This window comes from Crotalus tigris, unplaced genomic scaffold (assembly GCF_016545835.1).
Source record: "Crotalus tigris isolate CLP2741 ecotype Arizona unplaced genomic scaffold, ASM1654583v1 scf7180000024461.2689607, whole genome shotgun sequence".
NCBI classification, from domain to species: domain Eukaryota; kingdom Metazoa; phylum Chordata; class Lepidosauria; order Squamata; family Viperidae; genus Crotalus; species Crotalus tigris.
This window is the reverse complement of record NW_024100631.1, coordinates 1,557,466-1,583,450: the sequence shown is the minus strand read 5'-3', so window position 1 is coordinate 1,583,450 and position 25,985 is coordinate 1,557,466. Positions and strand designations below refer to the sequence as shown.

Below are 25,985 nucleotides of genomic sequence, written 5' to 3'. Positions count from 1 at the left end.
GATAAGGCTGCACATTTTATCGTGTCAGTTAAAATTGCAACACTTGGCATTTATTCCCCATCAGGAAAATCACTGGACTCCTTTCAAGTTGAGGTTATTATTATTTTTTAATGTGACTGTCTTTATTTTTTATTGCCTGTTCAGTACTTGCAAATCTGGCTTCGGGAACTATTTGAATGTAAAGTGAAATACAACAGAGAGGACGCTTAAAAAAAGCTCCGGAGTAAATTCTGTTGTTGAATTCAGGAATATGAAGATGTAAAGGTTTTCTGCTTAAGGCAAACCTGCCGGTCCACGGTTATAGAAGGTTTGAGTAGCAAAAACTACAGCGAAAGAAATCCATACCATTTTGTGATTGATTTTTTTTCTCTTCCCCCTCCAGTAAATGTCTTATGGAGATTGTCAGTCCTCCAGCTCGTAGCTGTCCCAAAGGTGCTTTTTCAAAAGGCAACTGGACTTGGTTTTTTCCTTGAAGAAATTGTTTTGCTTCTCCTCCAAGAAGCTTCTTCAGTTCTGACTGAAGGGTGGAGGATGGATGGATGGATGTACATTCCTTGCAGTCATCTGGTCGTTCGCGCTCCCTCCGAGAGTCCTTCCATCCTCCACCCTTCAGTCAGAACTGAAGTTTCTTGGCTAAACGTCTTCAAGAAAAAAACCAAGCACCTTTGGGAGATTTTTTTTCCAGCAAGACTTCAACCCTCCCAAAAAAGGAAGGATTGTTGAGCTAATATCCCGCCCCCAATTTTGCATAACCAGTGGACGTCTGCTTTCACACCTCTTTGATGCTCCTTAAAGCAAATAATGCCAGCCACCTTTTAATGCTGTTTTAACAACACAACTGCATGCAAGGGGGCTGCTAATCCGAAAGGCAGAAAAACGCCAGGATCTCAAAAATACGTGTTTTTTTTTTTCTTCGCTGTGGTCTGTATTTGCTCGCTCAGCTTCTATTCCCTTGCAATGAGAGTTTAGCCTGTGCATGGCTGGTTGCACGCAGTGATGTTTGAAACCTCTGAATAAAATATTGTGTAATAACGTTTATCTCTGCAGGAGGCAGATCGCTTCAGTTGGAAGCTTTGCTAACAGAAATCTCGGTGGGAATATTAAAAAAAAAAAAAAAGTTGTGTAACTGTTAGAACACTAGCTTTCACCCTTGGTATTTGCAAATATTCCTGAGGCCTTTGGTTGACATTTTGGCCCTGTGGAGTTTTATCCCATAGATGTTCCTTCGGGTCATGATTTATCATAGAATTAAGCACGACATTTAAGTGTCTTAAGATTTCTGTTTTTCAAACAGTCAGTTTCTAATTTTTACCCTAGATTTCTGTTCTTCAAAACAGTCAGTTTCTAATTTTTACCCTAGTATTACAAACGCCACCGATTCAAAAGGAAGTCGGATATGTCTTTTCTACGGAAGTAAGGAAATTGCTCTCTTTTGCCCAAACTTAGAATGTTTTTTGCAGGTCCTCTGCAGTTATCACAGTTGCCTCTTTTTCCAGAAGTGTTTTTGTTAGGTTGATGTATTTGGTTTTAGCCTTATTTGTCAGAACCGGTAAAAAGGTTCGCCACTGCCCTTCAAAACATCTAGATGTTATCATTGTAAACCAAAGGCTAGTATAAAAACATTATGCATTATTTTAACAAGTGCTGCAGCGTCTTGACGTTTCAACCAGGCGCAATAACAGCTGGGACAACCCCCCCCCCTTGTCATTGTTGCCATCCCTGTGAAGTATTTCTCGTCCTTGCCCACATTTACTATAATTTGCGGAGTAGTCTTAATATTTTGCCCCAGAGCACAAGCTACTGTGATCCACCATCTCATCCATTCATTCCAGTTTCTGCATGAATATCCGTGCAGTCTGATTTAAAGTTCCATTCGGAACTTTCTCAGTCTTCATTAACTTGTGTTTTTTCTAGTCAAATCACTTGGGATTTCTGTTTTGGCAACGTCTAAAGTTATAGTAGTTTTCTTCCCTCTTCCCCTTTTAAACCCTCATTAAATCAGTGTATTTTTCTGGATGGGCTCCTTTTTCATTGCACTAACCTTCAAGAAATAAAAGACTTCCTTGCTTTTCATTCTTTCCTTGAGAAATGTGAGAAAAACCCATTTAAGTGGTCGTAATTAGTCAAATAATAACGGATGCAAACAAGTCGGACGCTATCCATTGACAGCGCCGATAAAATTTACTTGGTCCAGTCAATTGGATTCTTAACTGCTGGGAACAAATCACTGTGTCTTCTAACATTGCTCATACTTGCAGAAGTATTTCACTCTATAGCTTTTTCCATCTTCTACTAACTAATCTGTATTCTTGGCGATGGTGAAAACTGTATTTCTCTCTCTAATGGGGGTGTTCCACGTTTTAAGCTGGCCTGTCCATCCCATGGAACAATTTGCAGTGATTAATCACAGTATTGTATTTTGAAAATGAATGTGACCAACTCAATGTTAACTGGGTGCTGTTATGAATTGTTGACTAATGCCAATGGTCGGCTGGCGCCCTTATAAAGTCTTATTCTTTGAGCCTCTGTGTTACGACTTTTGAGTTACTTGTTTCCTTTTCCCAAATATTAGCTTTCAGCAATAAAGTTTGATCTTATGTAAGATTTTATTATTATCTGGTACTGCCAATCATAATTCTTGGGAGAAGCAGCTTTGAATTATGCAGCTCCATTTCCTTCCATCTAGGAGAGGGATGCGATTGGCAGAACACATTCTCTTCCATCGGTACATTTTCTATGTGAGTGAAGAGAGTTAAATAAAAGTATGTTTAGATGTCTTTGGGACAGGGGGAGAACCCTCCTTAAAGCAGGGGTTCTCAGCCTGTGGTCTGTGGATGCCTGGAAGACCACAGTGTCATCACGGGGGGTCTTATGAAGACTTGAAAAATGTTAATTAAATCTCGGGGGTCCGTGGCCACAAAAGGTATTTAAAAGGAGTTTGACATGAAAAGGTTGAGTACCGCTTTATAAATCCCTAGTAAGACCACACCTGGAATACTGCAGCCAATTTTGGTCACCATACCACAAAAAAGATGTTGAGAGTTTGGAAAAAAAAAATCAAAGAAGAGCAACTAAGACGATCAAAGGCGTGGAGAATAAAACATACAAAGAACGGCTGCAGGACTTGGGTTTGGCCAGTCTAAAGAAAAGAAGAAATAGGGGAGACATGATAGCAGTGTTCCAGTATTTGAGGGGCTGCCACAAAGATGAGGGGGTCACGTTATTCACCAAAGCACCAGAGGGAAGGACAAGAAACAACGGTTGGAAACTGAACAGAGAGAGAAGCAACCTGGAATTCAGGAGAAAGTTCCTAACAGTAAGGACAATTAACCAGTGGAACAGCTTGCCTCCAGAAATCGTGGGTGCTCCATCACTGGAGATTTTTAAGAAGAAACTGGATAGTCACTTGTCTGAGACGGTATAGGTTCTCCTGCTTGAGCAGGGGGCTGGACTAGAAGACCACCAAGGTACATTCCAGCTATTCTATTCTATATTGCTCTGTTCTAATTCTATTCCATTCTATATTCTAGTCTACTTATTGTATTCCATATTCTATTCCAGTGGTTCTCAACCTTTTTAATGCCGCGACCCCCAACCGTTCGTAAGTCGGGAACTACTCAACTGGTGCAGCACCGTTTGCAGAATGAGACTTTTGGCGGGCTCAGCAGGGCAGAGACAGCCTGGACAATTCCTATTGGCTTTCAAAAGCCAATAGAATTAGACTCTATTCAAGAGAGTCTATTCTATTGGCTTTCAAAAGCCAATAGAATAAAAGGGAGTAGCACAGCTAAGGAAACGGGGGGGGGGGGATATGGCGGACTGCGTTGTTTGGCGACCCCCGTGAAATGGTCGTTCGACCCCAAATGGGGTCCCGACCCACAGGTTGAGAACCACTGTTCTATATTCTAATTCTATGTATTCTGGGGGTGCTGTCTTTTGGAGGTTCTTTTAACCACATTAATTAAAACTAGGATTCAGCATTTAACAAAGTAGAAATTATTAGAGGCAGTCCTTGACTTAACAACCATTTGTCATGTGGTCACCCGCTTTACAACCAAGCGACGTGCGACTGTAATGGGCAGACTCCATTATTGTACATCAAAGATTACTCCAATTGTGGCAAATACGGGGACAAAGAAAGCTACACAACAAAAATACAACCAATGGCTTTAATTTGGTCCTGTTTGTTCCATGATTTCAAAAATACGCCATTGTGAGAAAAGGACGCAGTCTAAAATTGTATTTTCTTTAGGCCTTTGCTTCTAAGGGTCCCCTTAATCTCTTGACATACTTCAACTTGGTTCTTTTGCAAATCTTAAACAGCAGCTGGCCGGGCAACAAAGAGAAGGGGAGGGGGAAAGCAGCAGACCCTTTTCTTAAGACCAGGAAGTAAAACACGAGTCCCTTCTGTGCTGGGCTAACTGGGAATTGCTAACTGGGACACTCCGTCGCTGTTTTGGGGAGGGAGTCTGCGGTGTCTGCCTTGAGGGAAGTTGCCTCTTGGGATTTCACATCCGGGATGTCTGCCGGCGCCACATCTGGAATCTCCACAGAGCCCGCAGGGCCACTGCTTGCCTTGCTGTTTGGATACTCAATTCTTTCAAAGAAGAAAAGCATCTCGCAATGCATCGTGTGGGGGAAAAGATCCACCGCGGCTGCTTTGATGATCCGGAAAGGGCTACCCTTCACACGGTGAGAAGGTGCTCGGCAAAGGCTATGGGGGAAGAGAAAAACACGGCATGAATCTTCGTCCTTTTATTTGATATTCTCTCCCTTGTGTTCCCCGCCACACTCCCCCCCATCGCTGGGTGGTCTGGCTTCAATTCTGCACATCCGTAGGAGGTTAACGTGAATCAACATTTGCCCATAGCAATCTACGATGGTGAAGGAAGCAGCCCAAATTTAAGACTTTTTTGGGGGGGGAACCCCTAATATTTGTAGACTCACTCCACAAAGTTGTTCATCGCAGCTCGTGGGTTGCAGGAGACGTAAAGGAGCTTCTTCAAGTGTTCGGCTTTTCGGATGGCGAGGATGACTTTGGAATCTAGAAAAGGACCGTCGGATAAACTGTCAGGACGAGACTTTTAGCTGCCACGACGACAACTCTGGAGAAAAGGCAGTATTTTTTATCCCCGTCAAGAGAAAAAGCAACATGCAAATAAAATGACAGTAACTCCGAAAGGGGGAATGTTCAACTCCACTGTAACAAAGAAAAGTAGGGAAGAGCCAATGGTAATGCTGCAGGCCCTTTGCACCAGGACAATGCAGGCTTTGTTGTTAATTGCAAAGTCGTGTCCGACCCATCGCGACCCCATGAACAATGTTCCTCCAGGTCTTCCTGTCCTCTACCATCTTCTGGAGTCCATTTAAGTTGACACCTACTGCTTCAGTGACTCCATCCAGCCATCTCATTCTCTGTCGTCCCCTTCTTCTATTGCCCTCTTTGCCTTTTAGTACTGTCCATGGGGTTTTCATGGCAAAGATACTGGAGTGGTTTGCCATTCTCCAGTGGATCACATTTTGTCAGAACTCTCTGCTATGACCTGTCCGTCTTGGGTGGCCCTGCACGGCATAGCTTATAGCTTCATTGAGTTACACAAGCCCCTTCGCCACGACAAGGCAGTAATCCATAAAGGGGAATGCAGGCTTAGCTTCATTCAAAGTTATCCCTAGCTTGTTTTGCAGCACCTCTCTTCATCCCCAAAACTCAAAAAAGCAAATTTGGCATTTTTTTGTTTCCTCCCCAAAAGAAATAAGGGAGCAAATTAGAAGACCGTTTACCGAAAGCAGAAAGCTGACCGAGTTGCTAAATAACTTATAAGCAAAGCAGCAGTTGCTTCTCTTCTCAGCCCCAATCCCTTTTTTGTCTTGCCGCATCACATTTTCCTGTACAATTGTGTAATTTAAAATTCTACTAAAATGCCCCATGAGGGTCCCCACACACACACACACGCCCACACTTACGTAGACCTGCTCGGGGAGGATCCACAATTGTAATTGTGTTATGCAGGGCTAATGTGTTCACGAGGTGAGGAACAAGCTCTTCGGCTTTTCCACAGTGCAATTCGACATTCATCAACCCTGAAAGAGGAAGAAAAAAAAAAGAACACGTTTATAGTAGTGGCCAAAATGGTGGAAACCTTTTGGGAAAAGTGTACAGTAGAAATGCCACCTGTGGTTAAGTTTCCACCCACTTTTCTTCTAATTTCTTTATAACTGTAGCCTTGTTCACTTAATAATACTATTTTACATCGCTTTCTGGGCAACCAGTCAACTCTTTGCGCCATTACTTTAATTTTATTATGTTTTGCAAGCTCACTAAATGAAAGAACACACACAAAAAAAAAACCAACCAGTTTGATAGCGATCACATAACACACTGACAAATGTCCTCCTCTCAGCTTCAATACATGACATCAATAACTGAATCCTACTGGGATCTGATTTCCAAAACAAAATGACACCTTATTGGCTTTCTAAACACTCATGCTCAAATCAGACGAAGGAAAGCTACCTGAGATCAACCTGGTTATTTGGCTATAACTTTTCATACAGATAATTGAACAAACTATGTCGCATTACATTCTTGATTAAATTATCTTTCCATTGGTATATAATTTTATGGTACTACCTTCCCCCCCAAAAAAAAGTGTTATTAGCCATAACGTCAAAAATACACTTTTCCCAAAAGGTTTCCACAATTTTGGCCACTACTGTATGTTAATGTCTTAACATAAGAAATATCTTAATATCCACCCTAGAATTCCTCGTCTGCATTTGCATATCCACAAGAATTTGTGTACTGCACACCTTTTATGGCCACGGACCCCCAAGACCTAACTCAAGATTCAAATAACATTTTTTTTCCAAGCCTTTGCAGACCCCCGTGGGATGCGTGGACCACAGGTTAAGGACCACTAGTGCGTTGAATATAAGAACAAAATGCCATTCTCACATTGAATTCTGCTAGAAATCTCGAAAACAAGAAGTTTCGACATCTTATCATTTTACCGTTCAGCTGAGCGTTTGCTTTGGCATCTTCAACCGCTTCTTCGCACAGTTCCACTCCGATAACTTTCTTCACTTTCTGCAGGATAAAAAGCAATGACCGGTTAACGCGTTGCTGGCTTTATAAGCGTAACAATGGCCCCCCCAAAAAAATTCGCAAAAATTGGGCGCAGGTTCAAAAGCCAGAGAATTGATCAGCCAAAGCCACCTGCGCCTTAGAAGATTGTTGTCCTGCTTTGTAAATGTTTTTGTTGTTGCACTGAATTTCATCTTTATATATGGGGAGAGGGACCTTTACACGGGAGAATTTAGCCCAGTGCTGGTCTGTGGGACAGCAGATTCCTTACAGCAGTGGTTCTCAACCTTTTTAATGCCGCGACCCCCAACCGGTCGTAAGTTGAGGACTAGTCAACCGGTCGTAAGTCGAGGACTACTCAACTGGTGCAGCACCGTTTGCAGAATGGGACTTTTGGCGGGCTCAGTAGGGTAGAGACAGTCTGGACAATTCCTATTGGCTTTTGAAAGCCAATAGAATTAGACTCTATTCAAGAGAGTCTATTCTATTGGCTTTCAAAAGCCAATAGAATAAAAGGGAGTAGCACAGCCAAGGAAAAGGGGGAAAAATGGTGGACTGTGTTGTTTGGCGACCCCCGTGAAATGGTCGTTTGACCCCAAATGGGGTCCCAACCCACAGGTTGAGAACCACTGCCTTACAGTGATCTGCTTCTTCCACTGAACAAGCAGGCCTTAGGGTCCATCGGTTCCGACTCTTAACTTGTTACGGTTATTTTTCTGGTTCTGTATTTAATTTGGATGGATTAAAATCCCTATTCAAGCAGCAACAACAACAAAAAATTGCCTGGTTTAGCAAAGGAAATTTCAGTCCTGACTGTGGCCGTAAATCTAGGCCTACATACTAAGGGGGGGGATTGTGATGTCTCTGCTCCCCCTTCTTTGTGGAAATAGGAAGCAAACTTGTTCCTTCACCTGTGCAAGAGAGATGCCAATTGATCCAGTTCCACAGCAAACATCCAGCACTGTCGTATCCTGGTTAATCTCGACCCAGTTCTGAATGGTTGAGTACAGAACTTCGGCTGCCTTAGTGTTTACCTGTGAAGTCCAACATTATTCTTGTTACTAACTCATCTAACAAGCAGGGAACAAGCCACTGGCAAAAAATCTCAGCGGGTTGAAGTAAATTTGACTTCCCGTCAAACTGGAATACCAAATTAAAATTACAGCGAAAAGCTTAATAGAGCTGTGCCTATTGAAAAGGGTAAAAGCCACATTTGGATCATAGGGAGAAACAAGGAAATCGCGGGACTTTTAAAAAAGAAAGTCATAGTATCTTTTAATTCCATCACCCACCAACACTTAGGTATAAAGATTTTAGCACTCTGATTTATTTTACTTATTTAATAGCCAGCCAAAAGAAAGGAGGGCCCTTAAAATGCAGATGTGTGCCTCTTATTTCAATTCTTTATGCCTGTGTGCCTTTTATTTCAATTCTTCGAGACACAATTATCAGCTTGTATAGTTTTACTCCTTAAAGTTTTAATGCACTGCAAGTTAATCCTGACACAAATTCTTCTCATTTTATTTATTTGTTTAGGGTGGGGGAGGGACCCAGGAAAATAGGCAGTTCCTCCATTTTCCTAAAAATTCACTTCCAAAGAACAGGCAATAAATAATCCCAACTGCAAAAACCAGGCTTAAGCACAACATCGTGAAAAATTACCTGGAAAAAAGCATGGGGTGAAATCCGGAATTTTAACCCCAGCAGGTTTTCCTGTATGTACTTATCCCCGGCGATGTTGTTCAAAATTAAATCTTCCCGATTCGGTGATTTTCTGGAAAGGGAACAAGCAGCAAAACGGGGTTTTGTGATGGCCATCCTTGCATCTGCAAATCACACTCCACTATTACGATTATGGATTAAACAAATGAGGGCCAGAAAAGAGGTCTCAAACTGATTCTCGAACTTATGAACGCAAGGATTCTTCAGCTCAGTATTATAACATTAACAGCACAATCAAGTAATCTCAAATAATGTTCACATATTAATGATATGGAAGACCTAAAAGTGTTCCCATTTTATTGGGCGATCACTATTCAGAAAGGCTCCCGAAGGACTAATAGACAAAGCAGGAAGAAAAAAAATCCCACTAGTTAACATTTTTATTCTAATCTCTTTCCAGCCTCTCTTGACTGTACTGGCAGTTAACTAATTACTGTGTCAGTAACAGAAATCAAAAATTATTCTTGGATCCGCCTACCCATCATGGAAAACAAGCTGGGTTGCCCTTAGCCTACAGTATTTTTAATGAACCTTGAGATAATAATAACAATAAAGTTGGAAGGGACCTTGGAGGTCATCTAGTCCAACCCCCTGCTCAGGCAGGAAACCCTGTACCATTTCGGACAAATGGCTGTCCAGTCTTTTCTTAAAAACTTCCAGTGTTAGAGCATTCACCGCTTCTGGAGGCAGGTTGTTCCACTGGTTAATTGTTCTGTCAGGAAGTTTCTCCTTAGTTCCAGGTTGCTTCTCTCCTTGATGAGTTTCTATCAGTTGCTTCTTGTCCTGCCTTCAGGGGCTTTGGAGAATAGCTTGACTCCCTCTTCTTTATGGCAGCCCCTGAGATATTGGAACACTGCTATCATGTCCCCCCTCGTCCTTCTCTTCGTTAAACTAGACATACCCAATTCCAACAGCCTTTCCTTATATGCTTTAGCCTCCAGTCCCCTAATCTTCTTTGTTGCTCTTCTCTGCACTCTTTCTAGAGTCTCAGCATCTTTTTTACATCGTGGTGACCAAAACTGGATGCCGTATTCCAAGTGTGGCCTTACCAAGGCATTGTAAAGTGGTATTAACCTTTCACGTGATCTTGATTCTATCCCTCTGTCAATGAAAATTCAGCTGTATTTAGTTTCCTCCTTAGAGGGACTATTGGTATTGTATCCCACGTCCGATCTTGCCTTCATCTTCTAAAAAAAAGTTCATCTCTGTGTTAACCCTGAAAAATATCTTTTGTTGTTACCTCTGACCTTCTTCCACAAAATATAAAGACGTTATTCCGCTGTCTTTCCCGGGACCTTCTGTGAAGTACGTAGCCATAGAGCTTTGCAATGTAGCCCGTTCTTCTTGGCTCAATTTCTAGAGATTCCAAAAAAGCAGAAAGATGCTTAGATGTCTGAACAGCACAGCCGGTTTTAAAGACAGTTAAGCAAAATGACAATAACATCTGAAGCATAGCTGACATTTATCCAAGGAAACTGTGCGTTAAATCCAAGAACAATAAGCAGTTTTTGGAGACATCAAAAAAGGTGCTGAAAACTTATGTTTTACTATAGAAACCAAAGTTTATAATACCTGTGGGTTAAAATAGGCAATTGCCATGACTTGGCCATCCAAGCTAGTACGAACTGTTAGCTGTTTCCAGTGACCTTCGTAGGTTTCTGGGCTATAAACACCATAAGAGGTTGACCTGTAATTTACAAATCCTTAATTACTAAATCAGGACTTAGTAAGTGCAACTGTTGATTGGGAGCTACTCCAGGTAAGATAGGTGGCTATATAAATACCGTTATTTTTTGTAGTTCAGAGTTGAACTGTGGGGTCCTTGATGCTCTCTGAGCTTGGGTTGTTTTCTTGCAGACATTTCATTACCCTATTACAGTGGTTCTCAACCTGTGGGTCAGGACCCCATTTGGGGTCGAACGACCATTTCACGGGGGTCGCCAAACAAAGCAGTCCACCATTTCCCCCCCCTTTTCCTTAGCTGTGCTACTCCCTTTTATTCTATTGGCTTTTGAAAGCCAATAGAATAGACTCTCTTGAATAGAGTCTAATTCTATTGGCTTTCAAAAGCCAATAGGAATTGTCCAGGCTGTCTCTGCCCTGCTGAGCCCGCCAAAAGTCCCATTCTGCAAACAGTGCTGCACCAGTTGAGTAGTCCTCAACTTACGAACGGTTGGGGGTCGCGGCATTAAAAAGGTTGAGAACCACTGCCCTATTAGATAACACCTTCAGTGCTGTACAAGGCAAGCCACTGTACATAAACAGAAAGGAAACTCCGATCCCTTCTAGCACTGATGATGTCACCTAGTTGGGTAATGAAATGTCTGCAGAAAACCACCGTCTCATCATGCAAAAGCCACGCCTGGAGAACCGAAAAGCAGAAAACTCCCGTAGAAGAAACGTTCTAAAAAAAAAACGACGAACAGCAGACTGGGTTACCGGATGTAGTCCTGGAAAGCCCTCACCACCTTTTTGGCCGCCGCGGGAACGTGGATGGTGTCGAAGGGGTCCACCACCGCACAGGAACCCCCCTTGTATTTGCCCAGGCGGAAGCCGACCGTTTTGTCTTCTTGATTTGGGCCCGAGCCAATCAAAAATTCACATTTGTTGCGATACTCGGTCTAAAAGGCAAAGCAAGGCAAAATTCAGAACGGAGTCGTTGGGGACGCTGCCTGGGGTGGTGGTGGTACAAAATGAACGTGAGGAGCGACGACGACAACACCAGTCGTGAGAATACAGGCAGTCCTCGATTTACAGCTGTAAATTGAGCCTGGAATTACAGTCCTAAGCCATGCCGGTCGTTAAGCCGGTCATCACGCGACTTGACCCGATTTTACCATCTTTTATGTGGGTGGTTGTTAAAGTGAGTCACCCTAGCAATGCTGGCTGTGGAATTCTGGGAGTTGAAGTTCACATGCCTTAAAATTGTCAAGGTTGAGAAACACTGCTAGCTATTAGGGGAAATGAACCCGTTATCTGCAATGGGCGTGTTTTGCCAGAAATCGGAAATAAACGCTAGTTTCATTGGAGTCACGTGACCAAAGCACGCTGCAAACAGAAGTAGAAAAAGGGGCAGTTGCCAAGCATCCACAACACAGTCACAAGCGGGGAAGGGAATTGTTGAAACTTCAGATGTGGGCCATATATGTCCTTTTTTCAGGTTCTATTGTTACGGGTAGTCCTCGACTTACGACCACAATTTTGAGCCCCAAAATGTCCATAGCTAAGCAGGACATTTGTGAAGTGAGCTTTGCCCTGTTCTACAACCTTTCTCGCCACAGTTGTTAAATGGATCGCTGCGGTTGTTAGTCACACGGTTATGTGAATCCGGCTTCCCCGTGAAGTTTGCTTGTTGGAAGATCACAAAAGGGTATCACAAGGATCCCAGGACACTGCAAATTTGTTGTTAAGTATGAGTCAGTTGCCAAGTGTATGAATTTTGATCACGTGATTATGAGGATGCTACCATGGTCGTCAGTTGCTTTTTGCAGTGCCGTTCTAACTTTGAGCGGTCACTAAATGAACTGTTGTAACTCGGGGACTACCTGTATTCATTCAACCCTTTACGCTTCTTAGCAGCTCCTCAGTGCGAAAAGCAAGGCTGAGTAGGCACGTCTAGTGCTTTCCTTCCTCCCAAACCTTTATTAAACAGGGATTGCGCGAAACTCCCGGTACGCATGCACCTGTAAGGGTGATGGCTTCACTCCCTCCAAGGAGCAACATAGCCCATCGTGCTTCTCTTTTTGCAGGAACAACCACGGGAGCAGCGCTCGGTTGTTGTTTCCCACTTCCCTGAAACCAAAAAGGTCAAAAATAAAAGGTTTACTGGCAATAAGGAAGGAGAAGGAAAGGACAAAACCAACATCAGTGTCTCATCACGAAGCATCCTGGCTAAGCCATGGTTTAAAGCAGGGGAAGTTAGAATAATTAATCAGTGGAACAACCTGCCTCCAGAAGTGGTGAATGCTCCAACACTGGACGTTTTTAAGAAGAAACTGGTCAGCCATTTGTCTGAAATGGTATAGGGTTTCCTGCCTGAGCAGGGGGTTGGACTAGATGACCTCCAAGGTCCCTTCCAACTTTATTGTTATTATTATTATTAAGCTGTGGAGGAGGCAGTCCCCGTTTCCCAAGGCCAAAATCCAAACCATTTTTCACACTTAACCACCATTGCAGCATCCCCATGGTCATGTGATCAAAATGCAAACACTCGGCAACTGGCTTATCTCTATGACGGTTGTATTGTCCCGGGATCATGCGATCCCCTTTTGGGATCTTCTGACAAGCAAAAGTCAACGGGGAACCCGGCTTCGCTTAATAACGGTGTCACTAACTTAACAACTGCAGGGATTCACTTAACAACTGTGGCAAGAAAGGTCGTAAAATGGGGCAAAGCTCACTTCGCAAATGTCTCACTTAACAACATTGGGCTCAATTGTGGTCATAAGTGGTGGGGGGGTCAGGTGATTCCCCTTTTGTGACCTTCTGATGAACAACGCCCATGGGGAAGCCTGATTCAATTAACAATTGTGTCACCAATGTACTTTTCCATTTAACAACGATGCCAAGAAAGGTCGTAAAATGGCACAAAACCCACTTAACTGTCTTGCTCAGCAAAAGAAGTTTTGGGATCAACTGTACTCTGCCTCCCCAAACAACAAGGAAATGGGATGGTTATGGACACCCATGGGCTGGAGGTTCTGTTGTAGACCATCTTTGCAACCACGAAGGGATAAAATTCTCACTAGCCTGTCGCCATGAGGCAACCCTCCCATGAGGCAGCGTGTTTGTCAGCTCCACATCCACCCCTTCTCCCCACCACAAACCCCAAAGTTTCCACATTCCAGTCCAATTATGCCATTAGGAGATACCTTCCTGCTTTGTAAAGCGTGGAACGAACGAAACTGCGTTGGCCGTTGCCAATGAGTTGGAACTGGAGAAGTTCACCGTTCTTGTGGAAAAATAAAAGCCTTAAAAAAAAAGGACTTTTACGAATTCCAAGGGTGAAAGAGAGGTTTTTATTTTTGCGCAAAAGGTTCAGAAGTGATTTAACAATCAGCAAATTTCTGAACAAGGGGGAGGGTCTAAACTAAAGCTTTATAGGTTTCTTTTTCTCAGGAACAAAGGAAGCATAGATGGAATCTTACACTGTATATGGAATCTACTTTGTGTAACATTCAGATAGTTTCTCACACGTTAGGTCCGTTTCTCATGGGAATACAATGAAGGCAGTTTTTACTTTTAAACAATGCTTCTAAATATGCATTAGGTCATTCATGTACTGTTAACACAGCTTTTGGCTAACACAGCTTTCTTTTCAGAGATTATGCAGACACATGATTTTTGCTTTTAGTGATTTTTCATTATTATTATTATTATACTTTATTCTTCTTTATTCTACATTATTCTATTTCTTTCCCACTTTACCGTGGTCAGCTATAAAGTGAATCTCCCAGAACAGAAAAATTACCTGGTCAGTTTCGCCAGCACTTCTTGACACTGTTGCTTCTTCTTCACCAGCTGGTCTTCATAAGGGATCGTCCACAAAGGAGTCACCACGTCTGCGATCTGTTTGCTCAGAGACTCCTCTTCGCCATCTTTTGACGAAGCAGGGCGCTTGGCCGACACCTCTTCGGCGCCTTCCTCTCTCCTCCTCTTCTTCAAAATGGGATCCGCCTTTGGTTTGGCCAAGCGGACACCCAGGTTCCGGTTCTTCCACCGGACCCCGTGGAGAACTTTCATCGCTTTGTCCCGTTCTTCCTCACTCTTAAAAGTGACAAAAGCGAAGGTCTGCTTCCCCATCAGCTTTATCTTATGCGGGTTGAGTCCGTATCGGGCAAGGAACTTCTTGACTTCGCTAAAGCCAATATATTTGGGGAGATTCTGAAGTTCTACCTTATAGATTTCTGAGGTGAACAAGTCCTCTTTAATATACCTGTACATGCTGGAAGCATCGGACGTATTCCCCGTATTGGTTTCTTCGGTTTGGACCACGGATTCCAGGGCGGCACATTTTGTATCCCCTGAGCCCACGGCGTCGTCGTTTCCTTCCATTCTTTCAGCCATTCTGCAAAGAAAAAAATAACATTCAACCTGGAACCAAATCACAGGAAGATCATTTGAGGGCAAAACCAGCCTAAAATGAACTGTAATAAACCACAATTAAGCGGAGTAGCGAGGATGGTAGAGAATTGTTGTGACTCTTAGCCACCATGATGGTGGATTATTAGAATACTGGCTGACCCTGCTCTAGGAGAGGTATCTTTTAAAAATATAAAAAAATTCAATACCTGTAGTAAAAATCAGCTTTAAGTAGCTGCAAGGCTTAGCAGCTGTCCTCTATGCAAAGCACTAAGGAAACAGGACACCACTGCAACAAACTCATCCTGGCAAAACATTAACCAGATAACCAGCAAAACACAAGCAGGCAGAAGCTGTGGGTTGTATCCAGGAAGATCTGAAGAACATAGAATCATTCGGCTGGAAGGGACTTGGGAGGTCTTCTAGTCCAACCACTCCTACCATCCCAATCCAATGGTTTATCCAGTCTATTTTTGAAAACCTGGAAAAGTGAGTGGATGTTACACCCAGCTTCAGCTAGACTGGCCACGATTGTGCTTTATTAGTCCTGTGCTATTTCTGGTTTGAGGTTGAAGGTTCCTGATTTGTCTTGAAATGCTGGCTGAAGAATTCTGGGAATTGAAGTCCATTTCAAGTTCCCAGGGTGGAGAAATGAACAGGGTTCATGAGCAGGGGAAAAACTCAAAGCATCCAATTGAACAACTCCAGCCTTCCCCAAGGTCAGGGGTAGGCAACCTTGGCCCTTTGATGACTCGTAGACTACAACTCCCAGAATTCCTGAGCCAACCATGGGGAAAGGGAGAGGTTTCCAAGCTAAGCCACGCTGGCTCAGGAATTCTGGGAGTTGAAGTCCACGAGTCATCAAAGAGCCAAGGTTGCCTAACCCTGCCCAAGATGGAGCTTTTGGGAGGGGTTAAAACTACATGACCCAGAACCCCCTGCGCAGCAGCACTCCTGTAACCTAGCGCCGTCTAAGCGAGCTTCCTACAAGCGGCGCATTCCTCAATTTGCAATCCATCCGCATCCGGAGGGCGCCAGGCTGAGGAAGCTTGCAGGGGCGCCCCTATGCGCGACTAGAAGCCCAAGGAACCCCGCGTGCCACTTTCCACTCACCTCGGCCGCCGCCGGGCTCGCACTTCCAAACGCCCACCTGGCACAGAGAGCGCAGGCGCGAAAAAAAAGGGCGGAGCCGGCATAACGCCGCGTGAGCAACGTCGCTCTGCCTCGCTCCGGCTTTTCTTTTTTTTCCCCTCCTCCTCCTCTCCCCTCCCCCGAAGGGCTGGAAAAAAAAAAATCCCCGTATGTTCATGCGCGCGCGCGCTCGCGCGTCAGGTTGAGCGTCGCCGCCCGAGCGGAGGGGTCGCGCGAGGGCCGACGGGAAGGCGGGCGGAAAGCGCGCGCGCGCGCGTGAGGCCTCCCCACGTTGCTCAAGCCCGGCCGTTCCTCTCCCTCCCTCACGCGAGGAAAGTCCGCTTGCCCACCCGCGGGCCGGGGGAGAACGGCGATCAGAGGCCCAGCCGCTGTTTTTTTTTTTTTTAGTTTTAGAAGCGGCCGTGGCGGTTAGGCCCACGTTCCCGTCAGGCCTTGCGGCGGCGCGGGCCGCGGTGGGCGTGGCCTGAGCGGCGGGGGCGGAGCCCAGGCGGCGCAACGACCGAGCGCGCGGCGGGAGCGGGCAGCAGCGGAGGCGGGAAGCCGTGCGGCGACGGGGAGCGAGCCCGACGGGACCCACCATGGCCGAGACGAAGGTGAGGCGGGGGGCGAGCCGGGGAGAGGGGCTCGCGCCGCCACTAGGCCCCCTCAGGCGCGGGGCGGCCCTCCCTCAGCGGCCTCGGCCTCCCGTGAGGGACCCCACCGAATCCCCTCCCCCCACACTCATACAGGGAGCCCCCCCCCTCTCCGCCTCAGGCCCTCGCGCCTCCTGGGACTTCATTTCCCAGCATTCCCTGCCTGGCCGGCTGCGGCCGGGCCTTCGGGGAGTTGCAGTCCCGGCGGGAGGGACGGGTCCTGCGGCCTCGTGCTTGGCTCCGCCCTCCCACGTGCTTGCCCTGGCCCCGGGTGGGATGTTGAGAAGCGGCGGGAAGAGTCTAGACGACCCCCCCCCAAAAAAGACCCGGGGTGGTCTTCCAGGGGGCTCCCTTGCCCCATGGCTTGCGGGGTGTGTGTGTTCATGCGTGGCAGTCCGAACCTCCCCCCTGAAGGGAGGGGCTTTCCCCACGATGGGAGGGGTCTTCCCCATCCCTGACCCCCAGCTGCGATGCCCGCCGATTGTTTCCCCCCCCCCGGAACCCTTCCATGCACGGTCCGGATCGTTATTATTTATTATTACATGAATGGATGGTTATTATAATGTTTTCATGGCGCTCATCTCCCCTACGAGGTGATTCTGGGCCCCAATAATAATAAAGTTGGAAGGGAGCTTGGAGGTCATCTACTCCAACCCCCTGCTCAGGCAGCAAACCCTTTACCATTTCAGACAAATGGCTGTCTAATCTCTCCATAGAAACTTCCAATGTTGGAGAAGGAAGGGAAAAAAAATAACAGTTGGAAGGGATCTTTGAAGTCATCTAGTCCAACCCCCTGCTCAGGCAGGAAACCCTACCACCATTTCAGACAAATGGCTGTCCAGTCTCTTCTTAAAAACTTCCAGTGTCGGAGAAGGAAGGAAGGGAGGGAGGGAAAAAAAAGAATATCAGACTTGGAAGGGATCCTGGAGGTCATCTAGTCCAACCCCCTGCACAGGCAGGAAACCCTATACCATTTCAGACAAATGGCTGTCCAGTCTCTTCTTTAAAACTTCGAGTCTATAACATACATAAGTACATACATATTAAATTTCTATGCCTGTCTTAAACTTTGCAAACATTCTTGTGGCTTCCTGGTTCGCCAGTCTTTTGGTGCCAGAACCTCTTTCTCTGCCTTCTTAGAAATGATGGGGGAGGTTTGGTTGATCTGTGGGTTATATCTATGGAGGTATCAGAAGTTTTAAATTGAGAAAAGGTTAAAATGTTTGCTTATTTGACTTCATGAATCGCAGCAAAGGGTTTTGGGGACCCGAGGCCACCCTTTGAGAAGTGCTGGGCTAAGTGAACAGCAGTGAATCCCTTAAATCAGGGGTTTTCGGGTGCCATGATTGAAAATTTTAAGAAAGCAGCAGGTATCTTTGGGGACCTTCAGATTTTGGTAAACCAGATTGCTGTAAAAAGAATTGCAATGTATGAAAGTCATTTTGGGCATAGTTATTTGTTTCAAGGATGTATTTTTTTTCTCAAGCACAAAATAAAATGCAGATAAGGTTCAATTTTGGAGGAGGAAAACCTTCAGGTTTTAAAATCCTCATTTATATAGTAGCCATCAAATTCCAACTAATCTGTTCTCATTTTTAGTTTTTGACACCTGTTTTAAAGTACAAAACAAGGGAACACATAATTTGTTTATGCATATGTTGTTCATAATATGTTTAGGTATGCGTCATGAATGTGTTTCACTTTGAGAGCGGGCAACTAAATTTCATTTTTGATGTGTGCCGTTGTGCCCACAGTAAAAAAAATGACAATAAAGGTTATCTTTATTTTCTCTGCTGGCCACTGCCAAAGACTTCTGAATAATGCCTCAGTTCTTTGTGACAGTTAGCATCCTTTTATTGATGTTTTAATACTCTTTTCACATATCTGTGGTGGCATTCATTCTTTGGTGGAGGGACAATGTTCACCACCCATTTAGGGCACAATTTTAATATGGTTGGATGTCATTTGAGCATCATGTATACCTATATTTAGTGGTGGTTGCAAGCTTGCACTGATTTTTTTCTAAAGTTTAGAAAGTGATAAACTAAAAACACGATTTGGAGATTTCTGCTTGTGAGATTTTTGAACTCTGGGTGTTCTTTTGCAGTTCTGTTGACCACCATAAAAAACTGCTGCTGCTGTTTTCGGAATGAAATAGGATTCAATTAGCTTTCTAATGAAAGTCAGATGGGTGTGTTTATGAGAATGTCTACCATAACTCTTCGAGATGATCTTCTCTAACAAGCCTTCGATGCATTTCAAGCTTTTTTGTTCTCTAACTCTGCAGGATGCACACGAGGAGCATGACTCAGCAACTGACAATGCAGATGATTCTAACCACGATCCACAGTTTGAGCCCATCGTTTCTCTTCCTGAGCAAGAAATCAGAACTCTGGAGGAAGATGAGGAAGAACTTTTCAAGATGTAAGCTCAAGCCAAAGCTTTCCGCAATTAAATTAGCAGGTTCTCTTAGCTTTCAGGGAAGCGTAAGAGTAAACTTTCCAGGTGTAAAACTGAAGTCCCGATTTATGTGGGAAATGGGAAGATCTGCAGGGTTCACTTTTAGCAAAATGGGTTGTTTAAACTCTAGGACAGGTCCCCAACCCAGTGGGCCATGAGGGGTTTGCAACCGGGCCGCAGAAACAGCTGGCAAGCGCGTATTCTCCCTTGCACGAGTAGCATGCACACACACTTCCCAGGCACTCATATAGAACCATCCCCTCCTCCTCCATCCACCAGTCCACAAAGCCAAAAATGTTGGGAAACTCCACTGTAGGATGGTAAAGGTAATGGAGTTAGCAGACATGGCCAAATTGATTCTTTAAATGAAAGAATTTATCCAGTTTTGTTTCTACTTTGAAACTACTTCTTGACTTTCTGCTTGAAATTGGAAAAAAATGAAACTTTTGAGTTTAGGTGATTTAAATGATTTCGTATGATAGAAATGGCTTTTAAGATTTAGAAATGTAAAGTAAAAGGTCAATGTATTATTTTTGTAGTCTGTTGCCCTGAAGAAAGTCAGAAACCATTACTCTTTGCCTGTTTCTCTCTTCTTTTTCTTATTTTCCTAACTTTTGTTTCTTCTATATTTTATCTCATCATGAAGCTTCATTTAAAAACCTATTTAAAAAGTGTTTGAACTCCATTGTAACTGACTGAAACTGTCTTAGCCATCCAGAAAGTAAATTTTAAACGCATTTCATTTCAAAGGAATTTCTCCAGAGGCTTTTATCATATTATAACTTTCAAGGTTGTGTTGTCTGTTGAAGAAAATTAATTGAAATTAGAAATTAGTTATCTCTGTGATACTAAAAGATCCTAATTCAGTATAATCTCTGGCATATTCATTGCCATTAATTTCTCTTCTTTTTTTGTTTGCATTTTATTTTTTCATGAAGGCGAGCAAAACTTTTCCGATTTGCATCAGAAAATGACCTTCCAGAATGGAAAGAACGTGGCACTGGGGACGTAAAACTCCTGAAGCACAGAGAGAAGGGGACCATCCGCCTCTTAATGAGGAGAGATAAAACTCTAAAAATCTGTGCTAATCACTACAGTATGTAATTTAGTGTTCTTCTCCTACTTAAGATTCCTGTATCAATTGGTATTGTAACAACGAACCCTTAACTCTGAATAAAAGTGATAATATTTTGAAATATATTCAACAATATTTTAAATGCAGATAATAGACAATTGCACATTTGTTATTTTTTTAGATAGACTTGATCTTCCATGCTGGTTTTTCACAGCCTTGTAAGATTGCTTATATCGATTGTAAGATTGTTCGATAGTTTGTATCATCTTTTGCTGGATTACCTGTGCCTAACTCTTCCCCCCCCCCCCTCACTTCTAGTCACACCTTTAATGGAGTTGAAGCCCAATGCTGGGAGTGACCGAGCCTGGGTGTGGAATACACACGCTGATTTTGCAGATGAGAGTCCTAAACCAGAACTTCTGGCAATTCGGTTTTTAAATGCAGAAAGTAAGTTTCTTGTTTGGGGGAAATTGGGCTTTTAAAAAAGTGGTCTTCCTCTCCTTGTGGCCTAGGGAATGATGGGAAAACCTCATGCTGTTCCAGGAATCTGTTCAGAGTGCCAGGAGGAGACTCAAGTTTTTAAACCAGAAAGGAGGTAGTCCAATGTATTAGAGGTGTAATGTCAGGGCTAGGCAACCTTGGCTCTTTGATGACTCGTGGACTTCAACTCCCAGAATTCCTGAGCCAGCACAGCTCAGCTTGGAAATCTCTCCCTTTCCCCTCAGCATGGCTGCCTCAGGAATTCTGGGAGTTGAGGTCCACAAGTCATAAAAGGGCCCAGGTTGCCTACCCCTGGTATAGGTAGTCCTCGACTTACAACCACAGTTGAGCCCCAAAAAATCTGTTGCTAAGAAAACAGTTAAGTGTGTTTGCCCCATTTTACAGCTTTTCTTACCACGTTTGTTAATCGCTGCAGTTATTAAGTTAGTAACGTATTGTTAAGTGAATCTGGTCTCCCCATTGACTTTACTTGTCAGAAGGTTATAAAAGGGGAGTCCCACGGCCCCGGGACACTGTAACCATTATCCGTATGGGTCAGTTGTCAAACATCTGGATTTTGATCGTGGGGATGCTGCAACGGTCCTAAGTGAAAAATGCTGTTGCAGCTTTGGTCACTAAACGAACGGTTGTAAGTTGAGGAGTACCAGTATCTCAGAACTTTGCAAAGGAACAAAGCAATTATGGATTTGGAGAGATGCTTCTCAGGCCTCAGCCTGCTTCTTTTTTCCCAGCTGAATGAAGTACTTGCAGTGCTAGATTACAGTGACCTCAAGTGGCCACTCCTGTAGTCTCTCCCGCCACACCAGTTCACAATTTTGGGTTGTATAGCAATTCACTCACCCTGCAGTGACCTCACCCGTGCTTGTTTTAACCCTTGGCTCAGGGACTTGTTTTCCCATCCAAAAGGCAGCAGATGAAATTTGGCTGAAACCGTAGCCTCGGGGGGTGAAGTGTGTGCTTTCCAGTTGTTGGCTTAAATCCACTGCAACATTTCTCTGTGTTTTTTTTTTTTTTTGCTTCTTTCAAACAGATGCACAGAAATTCAAAGTGAAATTTGAAGAATGTAAGAATGAAGTTGATAACAAGGGAAAGAAAGGTAAAATGTTTCTGTTGGCTTACTTCTGGAAAAAAAAAAAAGGAATGTTACCATCAAGAGGTTTGAAGCATTCCTTCTGCAGAGGTCCCTGATCAGTCAGACAAGTAGGGAAGAGAGAAAGTCTCCACCACATATTTCACACACATGTGTGGGAGGTGTATAGACTTGGTATGGGTTGCCTACAGTAGGTATACTGGAAATAGGGCATCTGATTTGGTTATGGGAGCCATGCATTCTGAATTATCTGAAGGGGACATTTTTTTCCTTTCTCCCTTACTCGTTTGGTGCCCATTCTTGATTTTGCTTCTTTATTTGTCCGTACTGGAAAAGAAATAATAGAATTCTTTTGTCATTCATCATCCATTCTTTCGCATTTAGTTGTAGGAAATAGTCAGAATTTGACTTGGGATATCGGTCCTTAATCTCAGTTGTCTTTTATGATTTATAGCTCAACTTTATGAAAATATTCCAGTATCGTTGGCCAAATTGAATAAAAAGCCAGTGGGCCAAGATTCAACATGACACAAGTAGTCCTTGACTTACAACTAGTCCTGACACTTGCAACCACATGATCAAAATTAGGGCGCTTGGCAGCTGGTTGTATGTATGAGTATCCTGGGATCACATCAGTTTTGCAATTTTTTTTTTAGCCAGCTTCCAACAAAGCCAATGGAGTCCCAACGTCAGTATTCACTTAATGACTGAAGCAGGAGGTCATAAAATTGGGGGCGATTCATTTAACCTCCTTGCTTAGTGACAGATGAATTGTCGTAAGTTGAGGGCTACTTGTGTCTCTGAAACTAGTTACCTTTAGCTATAATAGACAGAATGATTTTCCCTCTGGTTGAATATGGTGGGAAACTGGAGCAATTGTTTTGAGAGTGGGAACCTTATAAATGAAGCAATATTTTTGTGTTCTCATTAATCCTGAGGTGTTGAGGCCACCAACATTCTGTTCAATAGGCTTTCCATTTTCATGTGTATCAGCAGGCTCACTCTGCGCATGACTGCAGTAGTCACAGTGCTTTTTAAGCCTGCTAGAGTAGCAGTCCAGAATAAAACAAAACATTTCCTTCCTTGTGGATTTCTGTTTCAACTGTCTTGGCACATCGCATTTAATTCTGAACAGAGTTTTAAGGGTTAAACTTGTGAAAATTCCAAGTAATTCTTCTTAGGTATTCGGGCAAAGTAAATTAGAAGATTTTCTTTTTGTATGTATATATTTGAACCAAAAGGCTGTCATGTTTGTTATGTTCAGTTTTGGGGCCTGTCTCTATATCTGCAGTTCAAACATAATTGTACATTATTACAAAGGCAGTGTTTTCCTGCTGCATTCCACAGCCATGTTTCCAGCTAATGCCTATTAAATGCTAATGGTCTACACCGACATTTTTTAGCAGAAACAGACAAAAACGGTAGCGCTGATAAAATTGCTGAAAAACTAGAAGACCTTTCTGTAAAGGACGAGTGCAAAGAATCGGAGAAGAAAGAAGACAAGCAAAAGACCGAAGAGAAGCAATAAATCATTTTGGGCCTTGTGTTTTTCTTTTTTTCTTATTTTTTTTCTTAATTTTTACAAGGGACTTTATACAGAACTGTATTCTGATTTTTTTTTCTAAGCTTTTGCCCTTTTGGAAGAAAAAAAAGAAAAGATCCATTCCCCAGTCATGAAAATGTACTGTGCTAAAACTTTCTTTTCCATAGTGGAAATACTTATTTATAGTGTTCCAGGAGAGAATAAATAAAGCTTTGGAAACGGTGTGAAAAGGACAGGGTTTTCTATATACACTTCGTGTGGCTGCCCTTGTTACCTTGGGTTATATGTCTGGGTGCATATTTTAGGTGAGGTAGAGTGTAACTGAATTCTACCGATAGGAAAAAAAAGAGAATAAATAACGAAGATGTTTCTGATGCATTGTGGCTGAATGTTGTAATGACTGAAAGAAGAAATTTTATGCTAAGATTCCTTTTCTTATAACTGAGGTTTGAGTGACCTTGAGTGTTGTGCAGATTTATTAGCCCCCTTGGAATCTAATGTCATCCCACAAAGGCCTGTGATGTATTTCAAAATATTGTGGTTTCTTTTGATTGACAGCAGCAATCCAGAAAAATTGTTCCAATTATTAGTAAAAGTGGGAGGTGTCCAGCGAATGCAATTTTTTTTAAAAAAAAACAAAACCCCGGTTTCAATGGCCTTTTTTTTTTCTGTAGAGCAGAATCCTTCCTTGCAAATCTGGACAGGCTCTTCTTCTGTGTAAATGGGACAAAAGTCCAGTTCCTTCTGTAAAAAAATTTCAATATAAACTCTCCATGTAGGTATGAAAGCAAGTAATATTTTCTGTTGCTTTGCTGTCTCGATTATAGCGTTTTCATAGTGTGTTCTGGGGAAACGGGGGGAGGGCGGGAATTTCACTGTTGTTGTTTTTTTTTTAAGATAACTTTTGGGTTGTGACAAAAATCACCTTTCTTAACACCACCCAGGTAAAAGCACTGATGTCTGAATTGGCATCCGTTAGTCGAGGACGGGGTTCCCCCATTTAACAATAAACTTTTGGGTAGCCAACGTGTCATTGTGGGCTCCCTCCTCATGGTCACTTGATCCTTGAAAGATTATCCTGTTAAGATTCCTAGGACATCCTTAATCTTCACCAGAGACCAAAAATGTTTATATGATGAGCTTCTGCATCCATAACCACGGGCTCTGCTCATCCGATCGCGTATGTTGTCGCTTTCCATCGCCATGGCAAAATGGATTATAACTGGTCTTCAGAAAGATTTTTTTTAAAAAAAAATATATAACTCAGGCTTTCTCAGAGTGTGTATATTCTGCAATATGTACTCCCTCTTTAACTCATTTCTCTGGACTGTACAAATCTCCCCAAAAGTAACACAGGTTGTGTGTCCTGCATATAAATTGAGAACGCCTAGCCTAGTTTCTTTAGAGTCAAGTTCTCCATGTCAGCTTATTCTGCTGTTTCTCAATCTCAGCCACTTTTTAAGATGTGTGGACTTCAACTCCCAAAATCTCCCAGCCAGCTTAGCTGGGAGATTGAAGTCTACACATCTTCAGGCTGCCAAGGTTGACAAACATTGGCTTACACACTTACCCTCTTGAGAGCGTGGCTATAAAACATTCCTTTTCTCTTGCTTGAAACAATGTGCACAGTAGACTTGTTATTACTTTAATTAAAAGCTTTTCTTCAATTAACAGCAGAAACTGTTTGAACTCACCCTTGACCTCTTTCTGAAATTTTTAAATATTTCCTTGCTATTCCTTCCCTCCCCACAATCATCATTACATTTTTATGGATGTATACGTTTCTTCCTGTAGTGTTGGTCCTGTAGTGTTGGTTTTTTGCGTCATTATATCTTGACTAAGGCATGACTGCAAGTAGGGAGATGCAGAAATACCTCAACCAGTCCCAAGGACCTGTCAATATATCCCGCAGTAAGGTAAAAGGGCATTGAAAGCTTATTTTCAGATTGAAATCACTATGAATGATTTATCAAAAAGAGGCACTGTTCACCCAGCTAACTTTGAAATAAATTTAAGCTTCATCTTTTCATTTTGCTTAATTCTTGTAAGGGGGTACGATTGGTGTGCTGTGTTTTTTGGTTCTTAGAACCTCCGATCTCTATGGTCTCAGGATAACATGTGTATAATGGATTGCCTCTGCCCTTTGAGCTATTAAACAACTTGGTTTCTGTATTGTAATTTCTGGGACATAAAAAGTGAATGATGTGTGAAGGGAAGAGCATCTGTTGAATGTGGCTCTCCAGTACAGCTCGTCATCTGTCACTTGGGTTTGGGAAGGGGGGGGACAGGGAGAGAAAGGGAACAATTGCATTGTTGTTGCTGTGTGTAAATGTACTATGCAGGTTGCCTGTTCTGTTTGCTCCCTTTGTAAAATGCAAAAGCTTGTGTGTGCTTTTTCCGAAGCCTCTTCCCGTGGCAATTTTTTTATGGTGGAAACCTGTTCAGCAACAGAAACGAAGCCATACCGACAGGATTTATATAGTGTTTGTTTAACTTTATATATTAAAACAAAATAATGTATCAACGATGCTGTGTAAAAGAAACAGGAGCATAAAGTAAGATACCACAAAAGAAACATGTGCAATCTTATTTTTAATTGACTGGTGTGAGTAAATAAAGCTGCCGTTTTTATTATTTGGGGTTCT

General features: G+C 43.2%; 2 protein-coding genes across 5 annotated transcripts; one reads left to right on the top strand and one right to left on the bottom strand.

Annotated features, from left to right (window-relative positions):
* Positions 1–4,155: 4,155 nt before the first annotated feature.
* TRMT2A (tRNA methyltransferase 2 homolog A) lies at positions 4,156–16,152 on the bottom strand. 2 transcript variants are annotated; one of them, XM_039332330.1, is made up of 12 exons: positions 16,001–16,152; positions 14,277–14,873; positions 12,490–12,598; positions 11,246–11,427; positions 10,379–10,493; positions 10,047–10,162; positions 8,747–8,858; positions 7,996–8,118; positions 7,012–7,087; positions 5,965–6,081; positions 4,948–5,044; positions 4,156–4,714 (listed from the first exon to the last, which is right to left on the bottom strand). In XM_039332330.1, the coding sequence occupies exons 1-12, from the start codon at positions 16,081–16,083 to the stop codon at positions 4,432–4,434; spliced, it is 2,010 nt and encodes a 669-aa protein (XP_039188264.1). In that variant the 5' UTR covers positions 16,084–16,152; the 3' UTR covers positions 4,156–4,431. The 2 variants fall into 2 exon arrangements, with proteins under 2 accessions (XP_039188264.1, XP_039188265.1); XM_039332331.1 differs by lacking the exon at positions 16,001–16,152 and adding an exon at positions 15,097–15,119.
* Positions 16,153–16,269: 117 nt separating this feature from the next.
* RANBP1 (RAN binding protein 1) lies at positions 16,270–25,911 on the top strand. Of its 3 annotated transcripts, none has more exons than XM_039332333.1 (6): positions 16,270–16,632; positions 18,959–19,095; positions 20,070–20,227; positions 20,525–20,653; positions 21,738–21,803; positions 23,204–25,911. In XM_039332333.1, the coding sequence occupies exons 1-6, from the start codon at positions 16,618–16,620 to the stop codon at positions 23,323–23,325; spliced, it is 627 nt and encodes a 208-aa protein (XP_039188267.1). In that variant the 5' UTR covers positions 16,270–16,617; the 3' UTR covers positions 23,326–25,911. The 3 variants fall into 3 exon arrangements, with proteins under 3 accessions (XP_039188267.1, XP_039188266.1, XP_039188268.1); XM_039332332.1 differs by having other exon boundaries at positions 23,201–25,911; XM_039332334.1 differs by lacking the exon at positions 23,204–25,911 and adding an exon at positions 23,145–23,189.
* The last annotated feature ends 74 nt before the right edge of the window (positions 25,912–25,985 follow it).